The sequence below is a fragment of the Hylobates moloch genome, unplaced genomic scaffold (assembly GCF_009828535.3).
Source record: "Hylobates moloch isolate HMO894 unplaced genomic scaffold, HMol_V3 SCAFFOLD_14, whole genome shotgun sequence".
In the NCBI taxonomy this organism is placed as follows: Eukaryota; Metazoa; Chordata; class Mammalia; order Primates; family Hylobatidae; genus Hylobates; species Hylobates moloch.
In genome coordinates this window covers 74210080-74229768 of record NW_026652289.1, presented here as the reverse complement: position 1 = coordinate 74229768, position 19689 = coordinate 74210080, and the positions used below count along the sequence as shown (strand labels likewise).

At 46.3% G+C, this 19689-nt stretch overlaps 2 protein-coding genes and 1 long non-coding RNA gene across 4 annotated transcripts in view; 2 read left to right on the top strand and 1 right to left on the bottom strand.

The window, feature by feature from the left end:
* Positions 1–3480, top strand: part of EIF2AK4 (eukaryotic translation initiation factor 2 alpha kinase 4) — a 104780-nt gene extending 101300 nt beyond the window's left edge. The window contains exons 36-39 of one of the 2 annotated variants that reach the window (XM_032175842.2): positions 32–100; positions 640–684; positions 2235–2353; positions 2922–3480. In XM_032175842.2, coding sequence (XP_032031733.1) covers positions 32–100; positions 640–684; positions 2235–2353; positions 2922–2979 — 291 coding nt within the window. In that variant the 3' untranslated portion in view covers positions 2980–3480. Of the gene's footprint in view, positions 1–31; positions 101–639; positions 685–2234; positions 2354–2921 lie in introns of those variants that run through there. The other variant, XM_058427234.1, reaches the window with a different exon arrangement.
* A 446-nt stretch (positions 3481–3926) lies between these two features.
* On the bottom strand, positions 3927–7026 carry SRP14 (signal recognition particle 14). The gene is made up of 5 exons (XM_032175849.2): positions 6910–7026; positions 6693–6765; positions 6099–6211; positions 4882–4914; positions 3927–4386 (listed from the first exon to the last, which is right to left on the bottom strand). The coding sequence occupies exons 1-5, from the start codon at positions 6931–6933 to the stop codon at positions 4219–4221; spliced, it is 411 nt and encodes a 136-aa protein (XP_032031740.1). The 5' UTR covers positions 6934–7026; the 3' UTR covers positions 3927–4218.
* A 102-nt stretch (positions 7027–7128) lies between these two features.
* The window catches only part of LOC116482429 (uncharacterized), a 23653-nt gene continuing 11092 nt past the window's right edge, over positions 7129–19689 (top strand). The window contains exons 1-2 of the long non-coding RNA XR_004251857.1: positions 7129–7266; positions 15112–15220. This is a non-coding gene — a long non-coding RNA (uncharacterized LOC116482429). The remainder of the gene's footprint in view (positions 7267–15111; positions 15221–19689) is intronic.

Sequence of the window (19689 nt, the reverse complement as noted above, 5' to 3'; positions counted from 1 at the left end):
AACATGTTCTGAATTCCATTTTCTTATTTAGGTACAAACTCGACTTCAGACCTCCCTTGCCAACTTACATCAGAAAAGCAGTGAAATTGAAATTCTGGCTGTAAGTGGCTTTCTTTAATATTTTGAAGGTGGCTTCTGTCCATACTGTCCAAGTAGTTGCCTCAGGGTTCAGAGCTTTTTTGCTCAGTGTCAGCAGAATGTGGATGCAGGCCTTATTGTCACTGATGTGAACTACAAGCAATTTAAAACTATTAAGAACTAGGGGGAGAATTTAAGGTTTTTTGTTTCTCCTCTTTGTTCCTCTGAAAGATAGAGGGAGGAAAATGAAAACAAAAATCATTTTCCTACATATTTCATGCCTTTGCCTTGCTAAGCTTACACCGAATACATGTAGCAGTGTCAGAACCTTTCGGGTGTGGTGTAGAGGGACAGGGAGTACAGTTTCCACTGCTTATTAATTCTCCAGGGCTAAGATCTTATCACTGCACAGTTCATTAAGCCCTTTTATAGCACAATAGCATCTCAGACTCTGCAAACCCTATTCATACTGCTGCATCTCACGTGACACTATGGTCACAAGGCAGTATTGTGCTGCTGAGAGTTCCCTAAGAGACGTTGTACATTTCTGTGTATTCACAGGTGGATCTACCCAAAGAAACAATATTACAGTTTTTATCATTAGAGGTAAGCAATATGAACTCTTCTGCACTGTGGCCTTTAAGATCCCAAATCTTTGCTGTTAGTTTGCCAAAAGAATACTGAAGACGGCATTCATTAGTGATAGTATTTTTCTGGCAGCCCCAGGAATTTAGTAACATTTTTCCTTTTATGTGACATATATGTTCCTAAATCCTATGTTGAAGGACTCATACTTTTCTAGTGACTTTTTTTCAGAGATACTTATTTTATTAAAAAAAAAAAAAACAAAACACATACTGCTTTTACTACGTGTCAGGGTCTGGCAGGCCTTGTAAGCATTTTACAAGTAGTAACTCATTTAATCATAACCACCCCAAAATGTAGATACTGTTATTATCCCCACTTTACAGAGTATAGAAGTAGAGAGGTTAAATATCTTACCCACGGTCACCCAGCTAGTAAGTAGTAGAACCGGGATTTGAACCTAAGCAGACTAGTAGAATCGGTGTTCTTAAGCACTATACTATACTATCTCTCAAACAAACCTCCATTCCAGCTAGGGAAGCTCATTTGCAGATTAGTACTATACAAAAAAAAAATCCTTTTGTAAAAATTAATTAGGTCTTTTATAAATATATATATATATATATATATATATATATATTTACAGCTACATCCTTTTATCATCAAATAGCCTAAATAAGAACTTTAAAAAGTTGAATAGTTATCTTTGCTATTAAGAACACTCCACTATAGTCATAGCTACAGGTGACTTTTGCAACATGTCATATCAAAGAATACTTTTTTGTCTACCCAGAGTGTTTAGTCACAAATTAAATTAGATTAATAGTGAACTTAGCCCTAGAACTAGTATTTTATATATCATTTGTTGTTCTCTTACAAATAAGCATATACCACTATACTGGCCGTGTACTGATTTATGATCCAGTCAAATGGATATACTTAAGAGCTGCTAACACCGTTGTACAAAAAGTAAATGGAGGCCAGGTGCAGTGGTTCATGCCTATAATCCCAACACTTTGGGAGGCCGAAGTGGGGGGATCACCTGAGGTCTGGGGTTTGAGACCAGCCTGGCCAACATGGTGAAACCCTATCTCTACTAAAAATACAAAAAATTGGCCGGGTGTAGTCATGGCCGGGTGTAGTGGCAGGCGCCTGTAATCCCAGCTACTTGGGAGGCTGAGGCAGGAGAATCACTTGAACCCGGGAGGTGGAGGTTGCAGTGAGCCGAGATCGCGCCACTGCACTCCAGCCTGGGCAACAAGACCAAAACTCCATCTCAAAAAAAAAAAAAAAGTAAACGGTAGGCAGAACTAACTGGTCTAAAGTCACATCAGCACACTAGGGCTGCAGCACTGTTAATCAGGCTCTAATTAGGGAGTCTTGTTATAAGGAAAATTGGTGCTTCAAAGGAACCCCAGCAGTCTCCTAACCGGTTCTACTATCTCCCTATTACTGATTCTCCTGGTATACTTGAAGAGGGAAATGACACTGGAATTTCATTAGTGACCCAAAAAAAGCCAGCTAGTAAACCCTAGTGACCTGTTGTAAGGGCTTATCTATTTTTTTCCTAGTGGGATGCTGATGAACAGGCATTTAACACAACTGTGAAGCAGCTGCTGTCACGCCTGCCAAAGCAAAGATATCTCAAATTAGTCTGTGATGAAATTTATAACATCAAAGTAGAAAAAAAGTAAGTTATCACTTGGGCATAGCAGGTTTCACATGGTTAAAATTCAGGGAGGGGTTTCAGAGTGACATTATTTTGTTGTCTTGTTGAGGTTTCACGCCTGATAAGCTGTTCTTAGAACCGTAGCTGACAACCAATAAATCTTGCTGGGACTGTGAATCACAGTCATGATCTCGTCAATAACAAAACACAGGGGTCTTAGGAGTAGCTGTCCCAATTACAAGTTTGTTCACCCAGGTAATTCACTTTCTAAATATGTTTAAATCAAAGAAAATAACCATGACTACTTTGCTGTATGTCCTTATGTCAAAATGCCAATCATTCATGTTATCATACACTTAAAAGGCAACAAGGAAGCCTACTATGAGGTGAATGGTTATCTCCTTATTAAGATCTTATACTACAGACCCCTGTCAGTCACACCTTGTATAAGACCTATATAATTTTTTAATGACTAGCCTTCCATCTTGTTTTTGCTTAAATAAAAAGCTCCTACAGGTGTTATAAAAATTTATTAGCTCTGTTCTTCACTCATTAAACTGAGTCTGTCCTTATAACCTTTTTTTTGCAGGGTGTCTGTGCTATTTCTGTACAGCTATAGAGATGACTACTACAGAATCTTATTTTAACCATAAAGAACTGTCGTTAACCTCATTCAAACAGACAGAGGCTTACACTGGAATAATGGAATGTTGTACATTCATCGTAATTTAAAATTAAATTCTAAGAAGAGGCTGGGTGCAGTGGCTCACACCTGTAATCCCAGCACTTTGGGAGGCCAAGGCAGGAAGATTGCTTGAAACCAGGAGTTCGAGACCAGCCTGAGCAACAAAGCAAGACCCCACCTCTATGAAAACTAAAAAAATTAGTTGGGCATGGTGGTGCATGCCTATAGTCCCAGCTACTCCAGAGGCTGAGATGGATCATCTGAGCCTCAGGAGGTTGAGGCTGCAGTGAGCTGTGATTGTGCCACTGCACTCCAGCCTGGGACAACAGAGCAAGACCCTGTCTTAAGAAAAAAAAAAAATTTTTTTTCTAAGAAGCTGTTCTACAAAGTTGAGCTTTGTTAGTTTTTCATGTGTAATATATTATAAATTTATCTTTTGGGATATAATAAATGCTTTCGTATACCTGCTGCTTTTTAATTGTAAATCTATTAACCCTAAAGGTTTTAGGGAGCTGGAACATAAGGTAATAGCCTTTTCTTCCCTTGGCTGTAATGACTAAGCACATGAAAATATCCAAACTAAAGGGCATAAAGAAACCAAAAATCATTATTACTTTGGAACCTTTATTCTTGATGACTTTGTAGTATGTTTCTCCTAAGGTAGTTAAACAAACTCTCATTTGACTATGAGAACTCACTGAAACTTGGGGAACCATGATGATAAAATTATACAGCCAGGAAGGAAGCAGCTCATGAGATAACATGACTTTTTATAAAACTCTCAGGTTTCAATTCTAATAACCTGGAAGATATTATAGAGCTAAAGCCTATTCATTAATCACATCATTCTAGAATTAGTTATTGCCAGAACTATTAAAATGGGGTGGGAAAGGAATAAAGAGACAGTGCTGATAAACAGACATGTTTAATGATAGCTTGCTCTTCACAGAGATGTCTACAGAGACTTTTAATCTATAATCCAGGAGTATATAACCATGCAGCACAGACCAATTAGCCAGATGCAAAATAAACTAGATTCTTACCACAACTATCCTATAAACACTGCAACTATTCTTTCCAAAAGGACCCTAATCTTATGTGAAAACACCTACTGTGGGGGAACCAGAAACCTAGCTATGTGGCCAAAAGGAAAAAATAGCAATTCAGCGGTTAATTGGTGAAAGCAGGAAATGTATGCCCTTTACTGTGCTGCTGTTGCTGCTGTTGTTGCTGCTGTTGTTGCTGCTGTTGTTGCTGCTGCGGCAGGTGCTGCTGCTGCTGCTGCTGCTGCTTTGGTCTTCTTAGTTTTGTTCTTTTTGTCTCTCTTCTTCAGCCCATCCATGTTAGCTCTCAGGAGGTTTGAATAAGCCTGAAAGATACAACAGAGCATACCTTAGTGGGAAGATGTGCAAATCGGCAGAACAGCAGCCCTATTTGCATAATGGATTTAGGGTAGCCAAAAATCAGGAAGCCTACCTGATAAAGAATATAGCACCATTGGACACTTGTACCGGAAAATGGTGTAAGCATAAAACACTCTTTCACATTATAGCAGCTTCTGCAACACCCACAGACAGTTGCACACATTTTTTACGTTTTCCAAGGGAAAATTGCAGGCAACTTCTTGTTCAACTATACTACAGGTAGCATATATCTACAGCCTAAGACAAACTCTAACTTAAAAAAACTAGAAAGGAAGACAGTATTAGCGCTGAAATTCACACCCTGGCAGCTTTTACTTGAAACATACTGGTAAAACTTATCTCCGGAGAGCAGTGAACCCAGGTATCAATCTTACCCAGTGTTCACCATCATGCTGACTCTTGCCCTGAGAAGGGTGACATAAAGAACACCCAAAACTCACCATCTGAAACTTATTCACTTCCTTGGAGCTCACCTGAAAAAGAAGGAAAAAAGAGGTCATACCTATTACCCATAAAAGCATCCTCTTCTCCACCCCAGATAGTATCTCAAAAGTCCCCAGAAGACAATATCCTTATCTTTAAAATACTTCTTCCCAACTTCAGGGTTCATAATACACGAATGGTTATTTCTCTACTCTACTTTCCTCTGCCTAGAGTACAAGAAAAGGAGCTCTGCATCTTTTTCCACATGAGAACTGCACCAAGAGGTGAAAGGCAGTAGGCTCCTTTAAAAAAAAAAAAAAAAAAAAAAAAGCTTTGTTTCTCACCTCTTAAAATCCCTTAGAAAGGTGGCATTGGGTTTTCTCCCTGGGTTCTGAGAAAAGTCAGAAGACTTCTCAGTATTAATTTTTTATACATGAATACAAGATATATTTAAACTACTCCCTCCCCATCTTATTTTTAAACCTGCCTTCCATTAATTCAAGCATATTTAAGCACAATGCAAGCTACCACAAAATAAATTCTACTTCTGAAGAACACTCCTTAGGTTTTTGTTATTTCATGATATCTAACTTTATCTGTAAAACCACATAAGCTTGTTTTACTGTAAAAGTCCTCTTAAGATAACTTGTCACGGGAGACTTACCAACTAAGTATAGTCTACATTTTCATGCAGTCAGTATCCTACACGAACGTGATTTCTGCCACAGCAGAATAAAGTAGTATTCACTCAATTCAAGGAGTCTCTTCCTTTGCCTTATTCAACCTCCACTGAAAGACTAGGGCTCTTGACTAAATGTGTATTTTCTCAAGTGTCAAACCTAACATTTAGCTGCACATTCGCCATGTGAACCACAAAGGTAAGGAAATAATAGCATCACCTGGTACCAAGAAACTGCTTACTGAAGGCCCAGCACAGTAAGGGGCTGAGGAACCAAATATTTATGCCAAATGCTCCTTACAGTACTGCGAATAAGGACCAATATGCTACTTTCATTTCCACAAAAGTTTTAGCAGAACTAACGACTGTTTGATCTCTACCTTCTTATTTTATTCTTGAGGTTTCCACTACTAAAGTATACGGAGGTCCTGGTCTCAAAAATAGCCACACAGGGCAAAAGGGAAAAATAAATAAAAGCCTGATTCAGAAACGCCCCATCCTCTGTTAAGTTCAAGTCTTTACATTTCAAAAGATAACCTTAGAAACTGAGCTCACCACAGTGCTGATCTTCTTCTTCCCATCGGTAGCTCTTAACAGACACTTGTTGTCTGCGGGCTCAAAGCCCTCCACAGTACCTTTCTTTGGAATGGGTTTGGTTCGACCGTCATCTGAAGGAAAAAATGCATCCTGGTGAACACGGCCGCGTACGTGGCTGAGCGGCAGACAAACAGTTAAAACAGAGGAGGGGGGTAAGTGATGACCTAATCCAGCCCCGCTGCTCTAGTTCTGTTAAACACCTCGTCTGCTATCACGGTCTGGCGAAACCCTGGGGAAACTATTATTTCCACGATGGAAATATGTAATATCGAAGCACGTTAAATTCCACTCAAAGTGGCGGCGTTTGGGATCCCTCACAAAGAGCTCTGGGTTGCTTGGGGCCCATTGTTACCAGAAGCAACCTAGGCGGCTCAGTGCTGGGGACTGCGCCAGCTACAATCCCTACTATTTTCCGGGCCCGAAGCCCCGAATGTGCCCAGTACAGGGTGGCGGAAGGTAGAGGAAGGCGGCGGTCCGCGGCAGACAGACTCCGGTGGCTCCCAGACACCGGGCACCCATGGAGCATCGCCCGGCTCCCCTCCCGCTGCTTACACTTCTTCAAGGTGATATAGACGCTGCCCGACGTCCGGCACTTCTGGAAAAGTCTGGTCAGCTCCGTCAGGAACTGGAAAACAACAGGCCCAGCCCTGTTAGCCAGCCCCAAATCCTCGCCCCGCCGCGTCAAGGCCCTGGTCCTCCCGCAGGAGGTAGAGGTCTCGAGCAACGCCTGAGCCGCACCCTTCCCTAGGCCGGCCAGGCCTAGCCATACCTGCTCGCTCTCCAACAACACCATCGCGGCGACGCTGGCTAGACTCCCCTCCGCTTAAGCCTCTAGCAGTGAGAGCCGGAAGTTCGGCCTAGGCTGGGCGGGACTTCCGCTACTAGACTTCCATTGTCTTCCACCAATCTCTTCTCTTCCACCAATCCCGGCCTGCGCCCTCCCCCGGCCCCGCCCGCCTCGCGCTCGCGCCCTGGGACGTCCGGGGCCCTGTGACCCGGAGGCGTTGGGGCTGTCCTGGGCCGTCACATGCGAGAAAGTGTCTCACCCCAGTCAGTGTGAGGGAGTGAGAGAAAAAGAAAGTTTTCATAGCAGCGTACGATTTATATTCAGCTGTATGCTGGGCAGGTTACCTAACAACTCAGTGACTCAGTTTCCTTATCCATAAAGTAAGGGTAATGATAGTATCTACCGCGCAGTGTGGTCGTGAAGCGTAAATGAAACTCAGATTAAACAGGTAGAACAGTGCCTGGCACATAGAGCGTGTTCAGTAGGTATCAGCTATTGTTCTTTTCATTATTGTCGTTGTAAGTTCCTGTAGAGATCCTTTAAACTCTCCCTAAACGCTGACCTGCAGCTCTAGCCAGAAGGGCTGGGCCGGGCGTGGTGGCTCACGCCTATAATCCCAGCACTTTGGGAGGCCGAGGCGGGTGGATCACGAGGTCAGGAGATTGAGACTATCTTGGCTAACACAGTGAAACCCTGTCTCTACTAAAAATACAAAAAAGTTGGCCGGGCGTGGTGGCGGGTGCCTGTAATCCCAGCTACTCGGGAGGCTGAGGCGGGAGAATGGCGTGAACCCAGGAGGCAGAGCTTGCAGTGAGCCGAGATCGCGCCACTGCACTCCCGCCTGGGCGACAGAGCGAGACTCCGTCTCAAAAAAAAAAAAAAAATGAGGGGCTGGAGCCCAGTCTTTAGCTCTACCTCTGATTAGTCAGGAGAACTGGGTTGTAAGCCCTCTCTCCCAGTAGCCAACTTGAACCCTGGGCCCTCTATAAAGTCAAGCATTCCACCACACAAGAAGTTTTTGCTGAGTGCCTCTCAGTCTGTGCCAGGCACCGTTGTAGAGGTTGGGGATGCGGCAGGATAAGAAAAGCTAAGTTCCCGGTTTCCTGGAACTTGGGTTAAAGGGGCAGGGAGAAAATAAACAATGAAGCAAACAAGTAAGTAGTACAGCTTCAGATAATCTGTGAAGACAGCAAGCAGGGCTGTATAATGAGTGGGAAGGGGACTGCTTGGGTTGGGGTCAGGGGAGTTCTCGTCGAGGAGGAGAACTTTCAGTTGAAAGCTGAAAGGACCAGCCATCCAGATCTAGGGACAATGTTTCAGACACAGGGAATGGCTAGAGCAAAACCTTCAAAGGGGAAACAAGTTGCCCTGTGTCTGTTAAGACTGGCAGGTGCGGGTGGGGGTGAGGAGGGCTTGTGGAGCAAGGAGTGAAGGAGTATGGAGAGGTAGCTGGGACCAGATTATGTAAGGCCCGTTGTGTCCAGAATTGGTGGGTTCTTGGTCTCACTGACTTCAAGAATGAAGCCGCGGACCCTCACGGTGTTACAGCTCTTAAGGTGGTGCGTCTGGAGTTTGTTCCTTCTGATGTTCGGATGGGTTCGGAGTTTCTTCCTTCTGGTGGTCTCGTGGTCTTGCTGGCTCAGGGGTGAAGCTGCAGACCTTCGCAGTGAGTGTTACAGCTCTTAAGGCGGCACGTCTAGAGTTGTTCCTTCCTCCTGGTGGGCTCGTGGTCTTGCTGGCTTCAGGAGTGAAGATGCAGACCTTCGCGGTGAGTGTTATAGCTCATAAAAGCAGTGTGGACCCAAAGAATGAGCAGTAGCAAGCTTTATTGCAAAGAGCAAAAGAACAAAGCTTTCACAGTGTGGAAGGTGACCCAAGCGGGTTGCTGCTGCTGGCTCGGGCAGCCTGCTTTTATTCTCTTATCTGGCTCCCCCCCCCACCCACATCCTGCTGATTGGTAGAGCCGAGTGGTCTGTTTTGACAGGGTGCTGATTGGTGCGTTTACCATCCCTGAGCTAGACATAAAGGTTCTCCAAGTCCCCATCAGATCAGTTAGATACAGAGTATTGACACAAAGGTTCTCCAAGGCCCCACCAGAGCAGCCAGACACAGAGTGTCGATTGGTGCACTCACAAACCCTGAGCTAGACACAGGGTGCTGATTGGTGTGTTTACAATCCCTGAGCTAGACATAAAGGTTCTCCACCTCTCCACCGGACTCAGGAGCCCAGCTGGCTTCACTCAGTGGATCCTGCACCGGGGCTGCAGGTGGAGCTGCCTGCCAGTCCCGCACCGTGCTCTCGCACTTCTCAGCCCTTGGGTGGTCGATGGGACTGGGCACCCTGGAGCAGGGGGTGGTGCTTGTCGGGGAGGCTTGGGCCTCACAGGAGCCCATGGAGGGGGTGGGAGGCTCAGGTACGGCGGGTTGCAGGTCCCGAGCCCTGCCCCGTGGGAAGGCAGCTAAGGCCCGGAGAAATTGAGCACAGTGCCGGTGGGCTGGCAAGCCCCTCACTGCCCGGGGCCGGCAGGGCCGGCCGGCTGCTCGGAGTGCGGCCCGCCAAGCCCACACCCACCCGGAACTCCAGCTGACCCCCAAGCGCCGCGTGCAGCCGCGGTTACTGCTGGCACCTCTCCCTCCACACCTCCCCGCAAGCCGAGGGAGCTGGCTCCCGCCTTGGCCAGCCCAGAAAGGGGCTCCCACAGTGCAGCGGTGGGCTGAAGGGCTCCTCAAGTGCCGCCAAAGTGGGAGCCCAGGCAGAGGAGGCGCCGAGAGCGAGCGAGGGCTGTGAGGACTGCCGGCATGCTGTCGCCTCTCACCGTGACCACGGTAAGCTTGGAGTTTGTTCTAAATACAAAGAGAAGACTCGTTAAGGAAGTTTTCAACAGAACACTGAAAATCTGATTTATATTTTTTAAAGATCCCCGTCTGTGTTGTGGAGAATGCACTGTAGAGAGACAGGGCAGGAAATGAGGAGCCCAGTTAGGAGATTCAAAGTTAATGGCTTAAATATGTTCACTCTCTGATTTCACATTTTCTTCCAAATGGCCAGCGCCCTTTGCCCACTTCCTGCCCTAGGCTGATGACCTTGTGTAGTCAACCTGTATTGGCTTTTGGTTGTCCAGGATTTGAACCTGTTTGCAATCCCCTGTTGTGTGGGTTTTGGTGAGAGGCAATAAATAAATAAATAAAAGGGTCAGAGGGTCACTCTGTCACCTGCCCTCAGCACCTGGGCTCAAGCATATGACCTAACGTGGGTCAATCTGGTGCTCTCAACCAGGACTTCAACTTCTGAGCTAGTAATACCAAGGCCCAGGGCTCTTGCATGGGTGTCCAGTCATTTGAATGTGAGGATGTTTTTGCTCATCTGTATTGGCAGATATCATGAAAATTATGCATGGGCCCTTTTTTAAAAAAATTTTTTATCTCATCAGCTATCATTAGTGTTAGTGTATTTTACATATGGCCCAGGACAATTCTTTCAATGTGGCTCAGGGAAGCCAAAAGTTTGGACACGCATGCTAGAGGTTATTCATATGGCGCCATCACAAAGTGGTCTTGTGTTGGCGGCCCTATAGGAGGGGTTTTCACCAGACTGTTGTAATCTTTGCTAGTCCTGAGGTGTACGAAGATGACTCCCCAATTTTTAATTATAGCTTTTACCTCTGCATTGAGCTCCAAACTTGCATATTCAGCTGTCCACTTGGTAGTTCTACTTGGATGTGTAATGAGCATCTCAGATATTACATGACCAAATCAAAACTTTTTACTTCCCACATCTTTGCTATTTATTAAATGGCACCACCATCTGCCCAGTTACTCAAATAAAAACACCCATGAATCATCCCAGATTCCTTTTTCTTTTTGAGGCAGAGTCTCACTCTGTCACCCAGTCTAGAGTGCAGTGGTGCAATCTCGGCTCACTGCAGCCTCCACCTCTCAGGCTCAAGCTATTCTCCAGCCTCAGCCTCCTAAGTAGTTTGGTCTGCAGGCATGAGCCGTTGCCCCCAGCTGTTCTTTATCCTTTTAATTTTCACATCTACACCTGCATGAGTCCTGTTGGCTATCTTCAAAGTTTAATCTGATTGCAATCACACTAGCATCTGGACTTCTGCAAAAATCTCAGTGGCAGGCTGGATGATCCCCTAGAGATGTCAGTGTCCTAGTACATGGAATGTGTGCATCGCACTGGAGCCAGTACAATTCAACTACTGACAGAATATTCTTTGGGCTTTGTTTTTCTGTGGGAAATGACCAATAGCACCTATTCAGAAGTCAAAGTGATCAGGGTTCAGATCCTACCTCTGCTGCTTACTAATTATGTGGCCTCAGGCAACCTCTCAAGGCCTAAGTCTCTTCACTAGCAAAATAATAATAATAATGCTTACTTCATTGAGGTTATGAAGATTTTATAAAATACTATATGTAAGACCCTTAGGCTTGCTCTAATATGGTTTTTATAGATGTTTAAATTAATTTTAAAATTTTAATTCCTCAGTCACACTAGCCACATTTCAAGGATTCAGTAGCAACATGTGGCTTGGATAGTGCAGATGTAGAGCATTTCCATCATCACAAATTCTATTGGACAGCGCTATCATTGATAACATTGGGCCTAGCACATAGTAAATGCCCAATAAACAGTATAGTATCAAATAGTGTTATTATTTATAGACCACACACCTTCCATCATTTCAACATCACCATCCTGATTTCTGCCATTATCTTAATACCACCTGTACTGTTAGTTAATATTTTTCTTTACATTGACTCATTTTATACTTAAGTGTATTTAATATCATGATCGTAAGTGGAAAACCAGTATCATTTGCCATAAATAAAAGGGATCATAAAAGGAAGTACTATGAAGTAAAATAATGTTGCTAGATTTAAGTTTTTGTGATTAAAAAAATTTAAACAATGAGTAAAAGCAATGATAAAGTTCATTGATTTATAAGACTATATCTGAAAATAAATACGTCAGTGAGAAAAATGGTATTGTAGGTGATCAATCAGGAATAAAGGTAGCTCAGGGTACAATGAAATTGAGAGTTTATGTCAGTATAACATGGTTAAATTTTGATGTTTTCCAGCACCCCAAATCCTAACTTGCAATTATGTGTGATTAGGGTAACATATCATTAATCAAATTGTAATTTAAATGCATAATAGAGGTTAATGGCTTTTGGCCTTGGAGCAGAGCAGTATGTACGTGAGGCATGGAGCTGGGTCACTGTCTCTAAGTCATGCAGGCCACATAACTTCCTGCTCCCTCTGCCTCAGTTTTTCCTCTCCCTTTCTCAGTTCTAGGAGAACCATGACATTAAAATGGTTCCCAAATCCCTTCCCACATCATGGGGGCTTCATCAAAGGCCTAGGCAGCACCAAGAGCAAAACGAAGGCCCTGGGCACAAAACACTGTACCAGCTTTGGCCACTTCCCCATGGGAAGATGGGCAGAGAAAAATACCCCTGCTCCTCAGGGCCTAGCAGACCTAAGGGACCTGAATAAGTATGCTTGTTTGTACAACCTGAGATTGTCTCTCCCAAAATGGCAGGGGTAATGTGTTTTTTCCTCAGACAGAGCACACTTTAATTTATTAGGTTTTAATTAGAATTGGGTTTGAATTAGGGTCAGGAATTCGGTTAGGGTTTGAATTAGGGTCAAGGATCTTGTTCAGGTTAGGGTTGATTAATTTGCAGCTGCAGTTACTCTAATGCAGTTACACTTTGCAGTGCCTGGAAAGTATAATGGTTAAAAACACAGTCGCTAGTTCCTGGATGGGGTTCCTAGCTAGGGTAGTCAAGGCTGCAATAAGCCATGATTGTGCCACTGCACTCCAGCCAGGGAAACAGCGAGATGCTGTCTCAAGAAAACTTTTTATTTTGTTTAACCTATTATTAATAAGGAAACCAGATGTATGTTACAATCCATTCAAAGGAGAATCCAGTAAACATCAGGAATTCTGGAATGAATTTGTATATGGAAGCAAAATTGGATTTTGCACAGGAGGGACCCAGGGTTGTCCCTTCACTGAACAGAAGCATTTGTATGTCCATAGACAAGAATCCTCTGCATTGCCATTGAGTCTCTACAACCTACAGAGTTGTAAAATAGCGCAAAGGAAATGAAAGGCTAGAAATCAGCTAATCCAGAAGGCTGTGTTCTAAACAATGTATAATTTTTCATTGGAAACATCCACTATTTTTTGTTTTGTTTTGTTTTTTGTTATTGTTGTTTTTGAGTTTTTTTCTTTAATGTATTTGTTTCCACTAATCTTTTTTGCATATTCCAAAATTGCTTAAGTCTCTCTGTGCCTCAGTGTCCTCATCTGTAAAATGGGGAAGTCATAAAAGTGCCTACCTTATGTCAAGGGGAGGAGTAAATGAGCTAAGGTATGCATTATTACACCGCAGTCCCTTAGATGGGAGTGGGCTGTTCCCATGTCGTCCTTGTCAAGGTGGATTCATTCTACAGGAGCAGATTGCAGTAAGACACTGTGCACCTTACGGAGGACTGGCCTCTGGGCTACTTTAACTTTTCAGTTTCAGTCTGAGGGGAACCACACCTTGGGCTCTGAGCTGCCTCACTGTAGCTCCAGTGTGCTGATTTAACGGTCAGTTCTGAAGGAAGGAGGGTGTCATCTAAACACATCGAGGAATGGCACTGGGCAGGTCTGGCTTTGGGATGACAAGTTTTAGAACCTAAGGCTGGGAGACCTCCTATGTCAGCGGGAGGTGGTTAGCTCTGGTGGAGCCATCCTAGAGAAGGCCAGAGTGGCCAGAGGGGGATGAGAGTGTGTCCTGGAAGCCTGGGTGCCTGGAGAGAGTAACCACCCTGAAGCCACGTCGACACACTCCCTGGACTGAATCCACTCCAACACTGGCAGTTCCCAATTCTTTTATTCTTTCCTGCAGTCAGTTGGTCAACAAGTTTTCATTGTATCTGCTCAGCCAACTCAGAGCTCCAGGAACTCTCTCCATCCCCACCCCAGGATGAAGTCCTGGATTTAAATCCCAAGCCCCAGTGCCCTAGAGAGACAGCACAGGTGCCCTGGACTGTGAGTCAGAGGCCCCAGGCTCACCCTGCTCCCCACCTTGCTGTGAGGCCCTGCACGAGATACTTGCCTGTGCCTTATCCTCCACAGGGAACCTGCCTCAGAGGGTTGTTGTCGGCTTTCAAGGACATAATCCAAGTAAAGGGCTCAGAGTAAACACCCAGTTGATGTATTTTTTAAAGTTTTTTCACTGTTATGTTCAGGACTTAGGCTAGATTGCTAATGTCACTTCTACTTCCAAAATTCTGAGAACTGCTGCTTTTCTCCCCCCAGCCCCTTCTGGGGGCCCTAGGGAAGTTTCCAGAGCTCACAGGTGTCAGTGATTAACACTGGCCTTCCCCTCGCTCACGGCGAGGAAGTAGGCAACGCCACCACGCCCTCCCTCCAGGCGCCATCGCAGCGGTGAGGAGTGGCCTCGACCTGCCTGCAGCACCTCGGGCCAGCAGGGGACGCCCTGGCCTCACCAGACGAGCGCAGCCATGGGCAGCAGCCTCAGACGCTCCCAGATCTTGCCCTATCATTTACCTTAGGTCAACCCTAAGAATATCCAAGATGGTGGTCGTTATTTTTCAAAATTACTTCTGTGGAGGCTAGAACTTTCCGTGTTACAGAAAGATTATCATTCATCCATTCACTGAACAAGGCTAAACAAGCAGTGTTAGGCACTGTTCTAGGTGCAAGAAGCTGACTGAATTCTCCACTAGAGAAGAGACTATTTTTTTCTCAGGTAATAGCTTGCTTGTATTTATTGAGAAGTTACTAAGTGCCAGGTTCATTTCTAGGTGTTTACATGTATCCTGTTTTGAGCCCCCAATAGTCCCGTGAGGTGAGCGTTGCTCTACGCTGAGGAGCCTGCCACCTCTGTGCAGAGAAGAACTTGCAAATGAGTGTAGTCTGCAGGCAGCTCAGGAGTGCTGAGCTTTCAGCTGTCTTTCAGCTGTCCAAAGAGGTGACAAGAAGGGAGGGAAGGCAGAAAAGAGGCCAGCTCTAGGCGGAGTGGAACAAACTGGGACTCTCTCTCCACTCCTCGTCTTTCTCTCCCTCTGGGTGTGGGTTCCTATCCCAAGCCCCTGTCCCCCTCCCACTCCCATGCAGAATCCTGTCTCTTTAGACCTGTCTTTGGGTTCAAGGACCAACTTGGCATTTCTTGGCTGTATCTCTGAAGGAAAGTCATCTTAATCTCTATGGGCCTCCATTTCCTCAGCTGTAAAATGGGAAGATCTTCCTCACACTGCCGTGGTGAGTTCAGTGTGACAATGTGAATATAAATACCTTATAAGTGAGAAAGCATGGCAGAAAAGCTAGGTTTCATTGTTCTTTTCCTCTCCTTCTCAAGCAGTACCCTGAGTAGAAATATTCCGTCCTGCAAAACACCCCTCCCTCCATCCCCACCAAAATCCAGTCTCTCACTAAGCTCAGCTAGCTGTGTGGAGGCAACCCATCTGGTAGCTAAATCACACGAACATGTTCAGGACAAATGGTTAGTAGGTCACACGCCCTCCATTTGTGGAGGAAACTTAGGTGATGTTAAACAAAGAACAGACTCTAATGGTGGGATTTCTGGTATAGGGGCTTTGGGGAGATACAGAGGAATTGCCAGTACCCTCTAGGCTACACCCCATGGGCAGCCCCTGGCCCCACATGCCTGGAAGGCCATCCTTGTACAGAATCAGGTGGTGGCACTCAAGAAACATGTGTGAACTTTAACAGGTTCTCCCCTTCTCATCTAGGATTTCCTTCCTCGCTGAACCTCAAGAAAGGGGCCAGCATACCCCATAATGTACGAGGGGAAACTGAGGCCAGGAAAGGCAAGCATAGTTATTGCTCAAGTATTCCCAGCCAGGCTGGAAATCTGGGGCATGAGCACCTATTCCTGCCTTCCTCCTCCCCACACTTTCATGTGTTTAGTGGGTGGGGGAGGGGCTCCCTTATTCAGGATGATTAGGGGTCCCAAAATTAAAGTTTCCTGTCTGAAAGTCAAGGACAGGAAATTATATAGCCAGAGTTCTGCACAAATTGCCCAACAGGTCTCGACTCCCCAAAGCAACAGATGTTGTTCATCTCTTGGCCTCTGTGTCATCATTCGTCCTTGATTGTTCAGGGAAGCCCACTCCATCTCCATCTCTGTGACAGACCCACAGTTGCAGATTTACACAGGGAATCCTAGACAGACACAATGAAGAAACTCCCATCTGATCAGAGCCAAGTCCCGGTAATAACATCAATGAATCATTGACTTCAGTGAGTCACAATATTGAGCTGGAAGAGGCCTCCAAGACCTTTTCAGTCCAACCCTTTACCTGCTAGTTATTCACAAGTGAATAGAAACTGAGTGAGGTCCAAAGAGGAAAAATGACTTGACCAAGATCACAAAGCTTGGTAATGCCAAAGGCGAGACTGGAAGCCTGGGCCCTGAGCCCCAGGCCCATGCACTTTCCACACACCCCTCTGCCTGCCACCGCCTGGCTGGCACAGAGAGCAGGAGGGAGGGCATAGGCCCCCCAAGACTTAGCCAAGGGCAGCTCAGTGTCTCTGTGCAGGTGGACTCCGTGTGTCAGCTTCAGCCCTCCCTTGGGAAGGGAAGGGCCTGGGGCCGTCCTCACACCCCAGGCGCCAGGCCGCGGAGCTATAGGAGGCAGCTTCCTGCTTGGCCCTTATCCAAGGCCATTTCACAATGGGGGGAAGAGCGCTGAGCTGAGAGTCCAGGGTTGCTGCTCACGCCACCCCCACTCCAGCCTCTTTCAGACCCCCCAGGGAGAATGAGCCAGGCCCCTCCTGAGGCTTGGGGTGAAGAGAGCTGCAAGAATGGAGACAGGCTAAACAGCCCCTATTGGGAGTGTTCTATGAGCCGTGTCCCTGGAGCTGGACGAGGGCACCACCTTGCATGTTACCAGCACTCTCCCCCTTCCCTTGCCGTCCACCTGCAAGCATTCATGCTGGGGAAGTCCCTTCTAGGACAGGAGTGGTCGCTTCCAGTCAGCCCCATAGCACTCTCATGATTAGTCAGAGAGGAACCTGGAGGCAAGGAGGCCCACAAGCTGGGAGACGGGCAAGGCCTGGGCCACTTCCTGCAGTGAGGCAACGTGACTACCAGGCAGAGAAGCGCAAATTTCTCCTCCCAACATGCTGCAGGGTCTGGGGTGTACTGTGGCTCAGCTGACTGAAATTCAGGCAGGAACCAAGACAGAGACACTGAGACGGGACATTCAGCCAGGATTTATTATGCCCTTACACACAGGGTCGGCTCTGAGCTCAGCTCTGTAAGGGATCTCGTTTGAAGTAGGAGGCAGTGGTTAAGGACCCAAATCATCCTGTCTTCAAGTCTTGAAGAGGAGACAAAACAAACCTAGGTGAAATGTCAAACCACAAGACAAGGCAGTGTGAAGTGAGGGCCCACACTCTCATGCTGGACAGTCCAGTACGGCCAGCAAAGCGGGGGTGGGGAGGGAGTCACTGCAGACAAAGCTTCGGGGAAGAGATGGAACCGAGAATGGTGGTGAGAACTTGACTTTGCAGACGGGATGGGAAAGATCTTTCAGACAGGGAAAGGAAGACAAGGCAGAAATGAACCCGCATACGTGAGGACAGGACCCTGTTTGCACCAGGGGTGGTCAGCCACGAGGCTGGAAATGTGCCTGGCCACAGGGCACTTCCTCACTCTGAGCTCTTGCTACTTGAACACAGCCTTCCTTGGTATCCGTGGGAAGTTGCTGGCCTACTGAGGCAGGATACCACACGGAGAACTAGGCAGGGGCGTGGAGGTGTCAGGGAGCTCAGCCCCTTGGTGGAGGAGTCCTCTGACAACAGGAAGCAGCTGCAACAGGCTTCAGGGCTGTACTGGTATCTGTAACTCTCCCCCTACCCTGGCTGCACCCTGCAGAACAAACTGTTCTTCAAGAAGTTCTGGGGACAGAGGGCCCACACCTGCTCCCAGGTCGGGCTGGATAAACCCCCATCAGCCAGGCTGGGAGCCCAGCAGAGACGTCACACAGCTCAGCAGCCCTCCTTACCCCTGGCCCCCTGCCTCCTCCTACCCCAGACCAGGTTGCAGTTGACTATGGCAATATAACACAAAACAAGAGCTTTAGATTATTATTATTATTATTATTATTATTATTATTATTATTATTATTGTTATTTTATAGAGATTGGGGTCTCACCATGCTGCCCAAGCTGGTCTCAAACTCCTGGCCTCAAGTGACCCTCCTGTCTCAGCCTCCCAAAGTGCTGAGATTACAGACATGAGCCACGTTACCCAGCCAAAAGCTTTGGAGAGGGAAATGAGAACTAAATCTTCATAAATACCTCATCCTGGAACTTCCAACAGTGTCTCCAAAAATAGTACTTAAACTCCAGGCCTCAAACTCTAAATTGAGTGGGGATGTGAAGTGGTTGTGGCCTTACAGAAACAGCACTGGAGTAGCAGCCGAAGTGCTGAGTTCTAATCTGAATTCTGCCACTCATTGGCATGAGACCTTGGACAAGTCACTTTTTGCTGGACTTGAGTTTCTTCCTCTGTAACTTGGGGAGTTGGGATTGAGCTGTAAAGTCCCTTCCAGTTTTAAATGTGAGACTCGAACGACGCTCCCAGGTAACTTTGGGATTGCTGTAGTGACTGTTTGGGGGCTAGTATAGCTGGGAGAGAAATTAGGATGAGAATCCAATTGAGGGCAAGATAAAATGGAATTGTATTCTATTCAGAACTTGAAATAGGATGGGATTTTGTTTTCCCCAGATCCTCACTATAAAGAGATTTGGGAGAAAATCTTGGGAGATTTGGACTCAGAGTATCTTAAGAGGTGGTGTTCTAGAAGATTCCCCAACACTTGGTGGGGAAGAGCAAGAATTCTTCCAGATTGCTTGACAAGCAGAACATGGGGAGTGGGGCACAGTAATACCAGGAAAGACACATGCCATCCTCCCAACTCTCTTTTCCACTGAAGCTGCTCCTTACAATTCCTGTAACTGGGGACCAGGTCTTTCATTCCAGTTACAGCTAAAACTTAACATGGCCATTTAAATTTCCCTGAGGGTATAAATGGCTGATATTCTCTCCTTCTAAGACCCAGCATGTGCTGAGAGAGGCCTTCAGAGGAGGTGGGGGCTGGAAGAAGGAGTGAAGGTGGAGGCCCAAAGATCACGCAGGAGCCATGCTTTTTCTGAAGCCAGATCTAGGCCTAGCAGCTCAGAGCAGTTCCCCGTGGGGAGTGATGTGGAAGAAGACCCTGGGCTTCCTAAGTGCCTCTAGGTCACTTTGTGAAACCTCTCACATGGGCCTACCTGGGAGGAGGAGCCCAGTGTAGCCCCCACCTGTCTACTGCCTGCTCATCTTGCAGGGTGTTGAGGGGATGGGTAGCATGGCTGTCTGCCCCCACCAATTACCCACATGGCTTGGGTCAACCAGACTCTGTCAGAGCTGTTCAAGGAGACACAAACCTAGGCTTTTGGAGGCAGCTTCAGGGAAAGGTGGAGTGTGTGAGGTGGAAGGTGGGTGAGAAAGTGTGCAAGAGGGAACCCACTGTTCTCTACTGGCCCTTTGCCAAACAGCAAGGGAGAGAGGAGTAACAAGGCCAGACTACGGCCACGTTCAGTGGTTTTCAACTGTGGCCCAAAATGAGGCAGACATAGGCTAGGCATAGTCTGGCCCCTGTGTGTGTGTGTGTGTGTGTGTGTGTGTGTGTGTGTGTGTGTGTAGGGGGAGTGTGAGG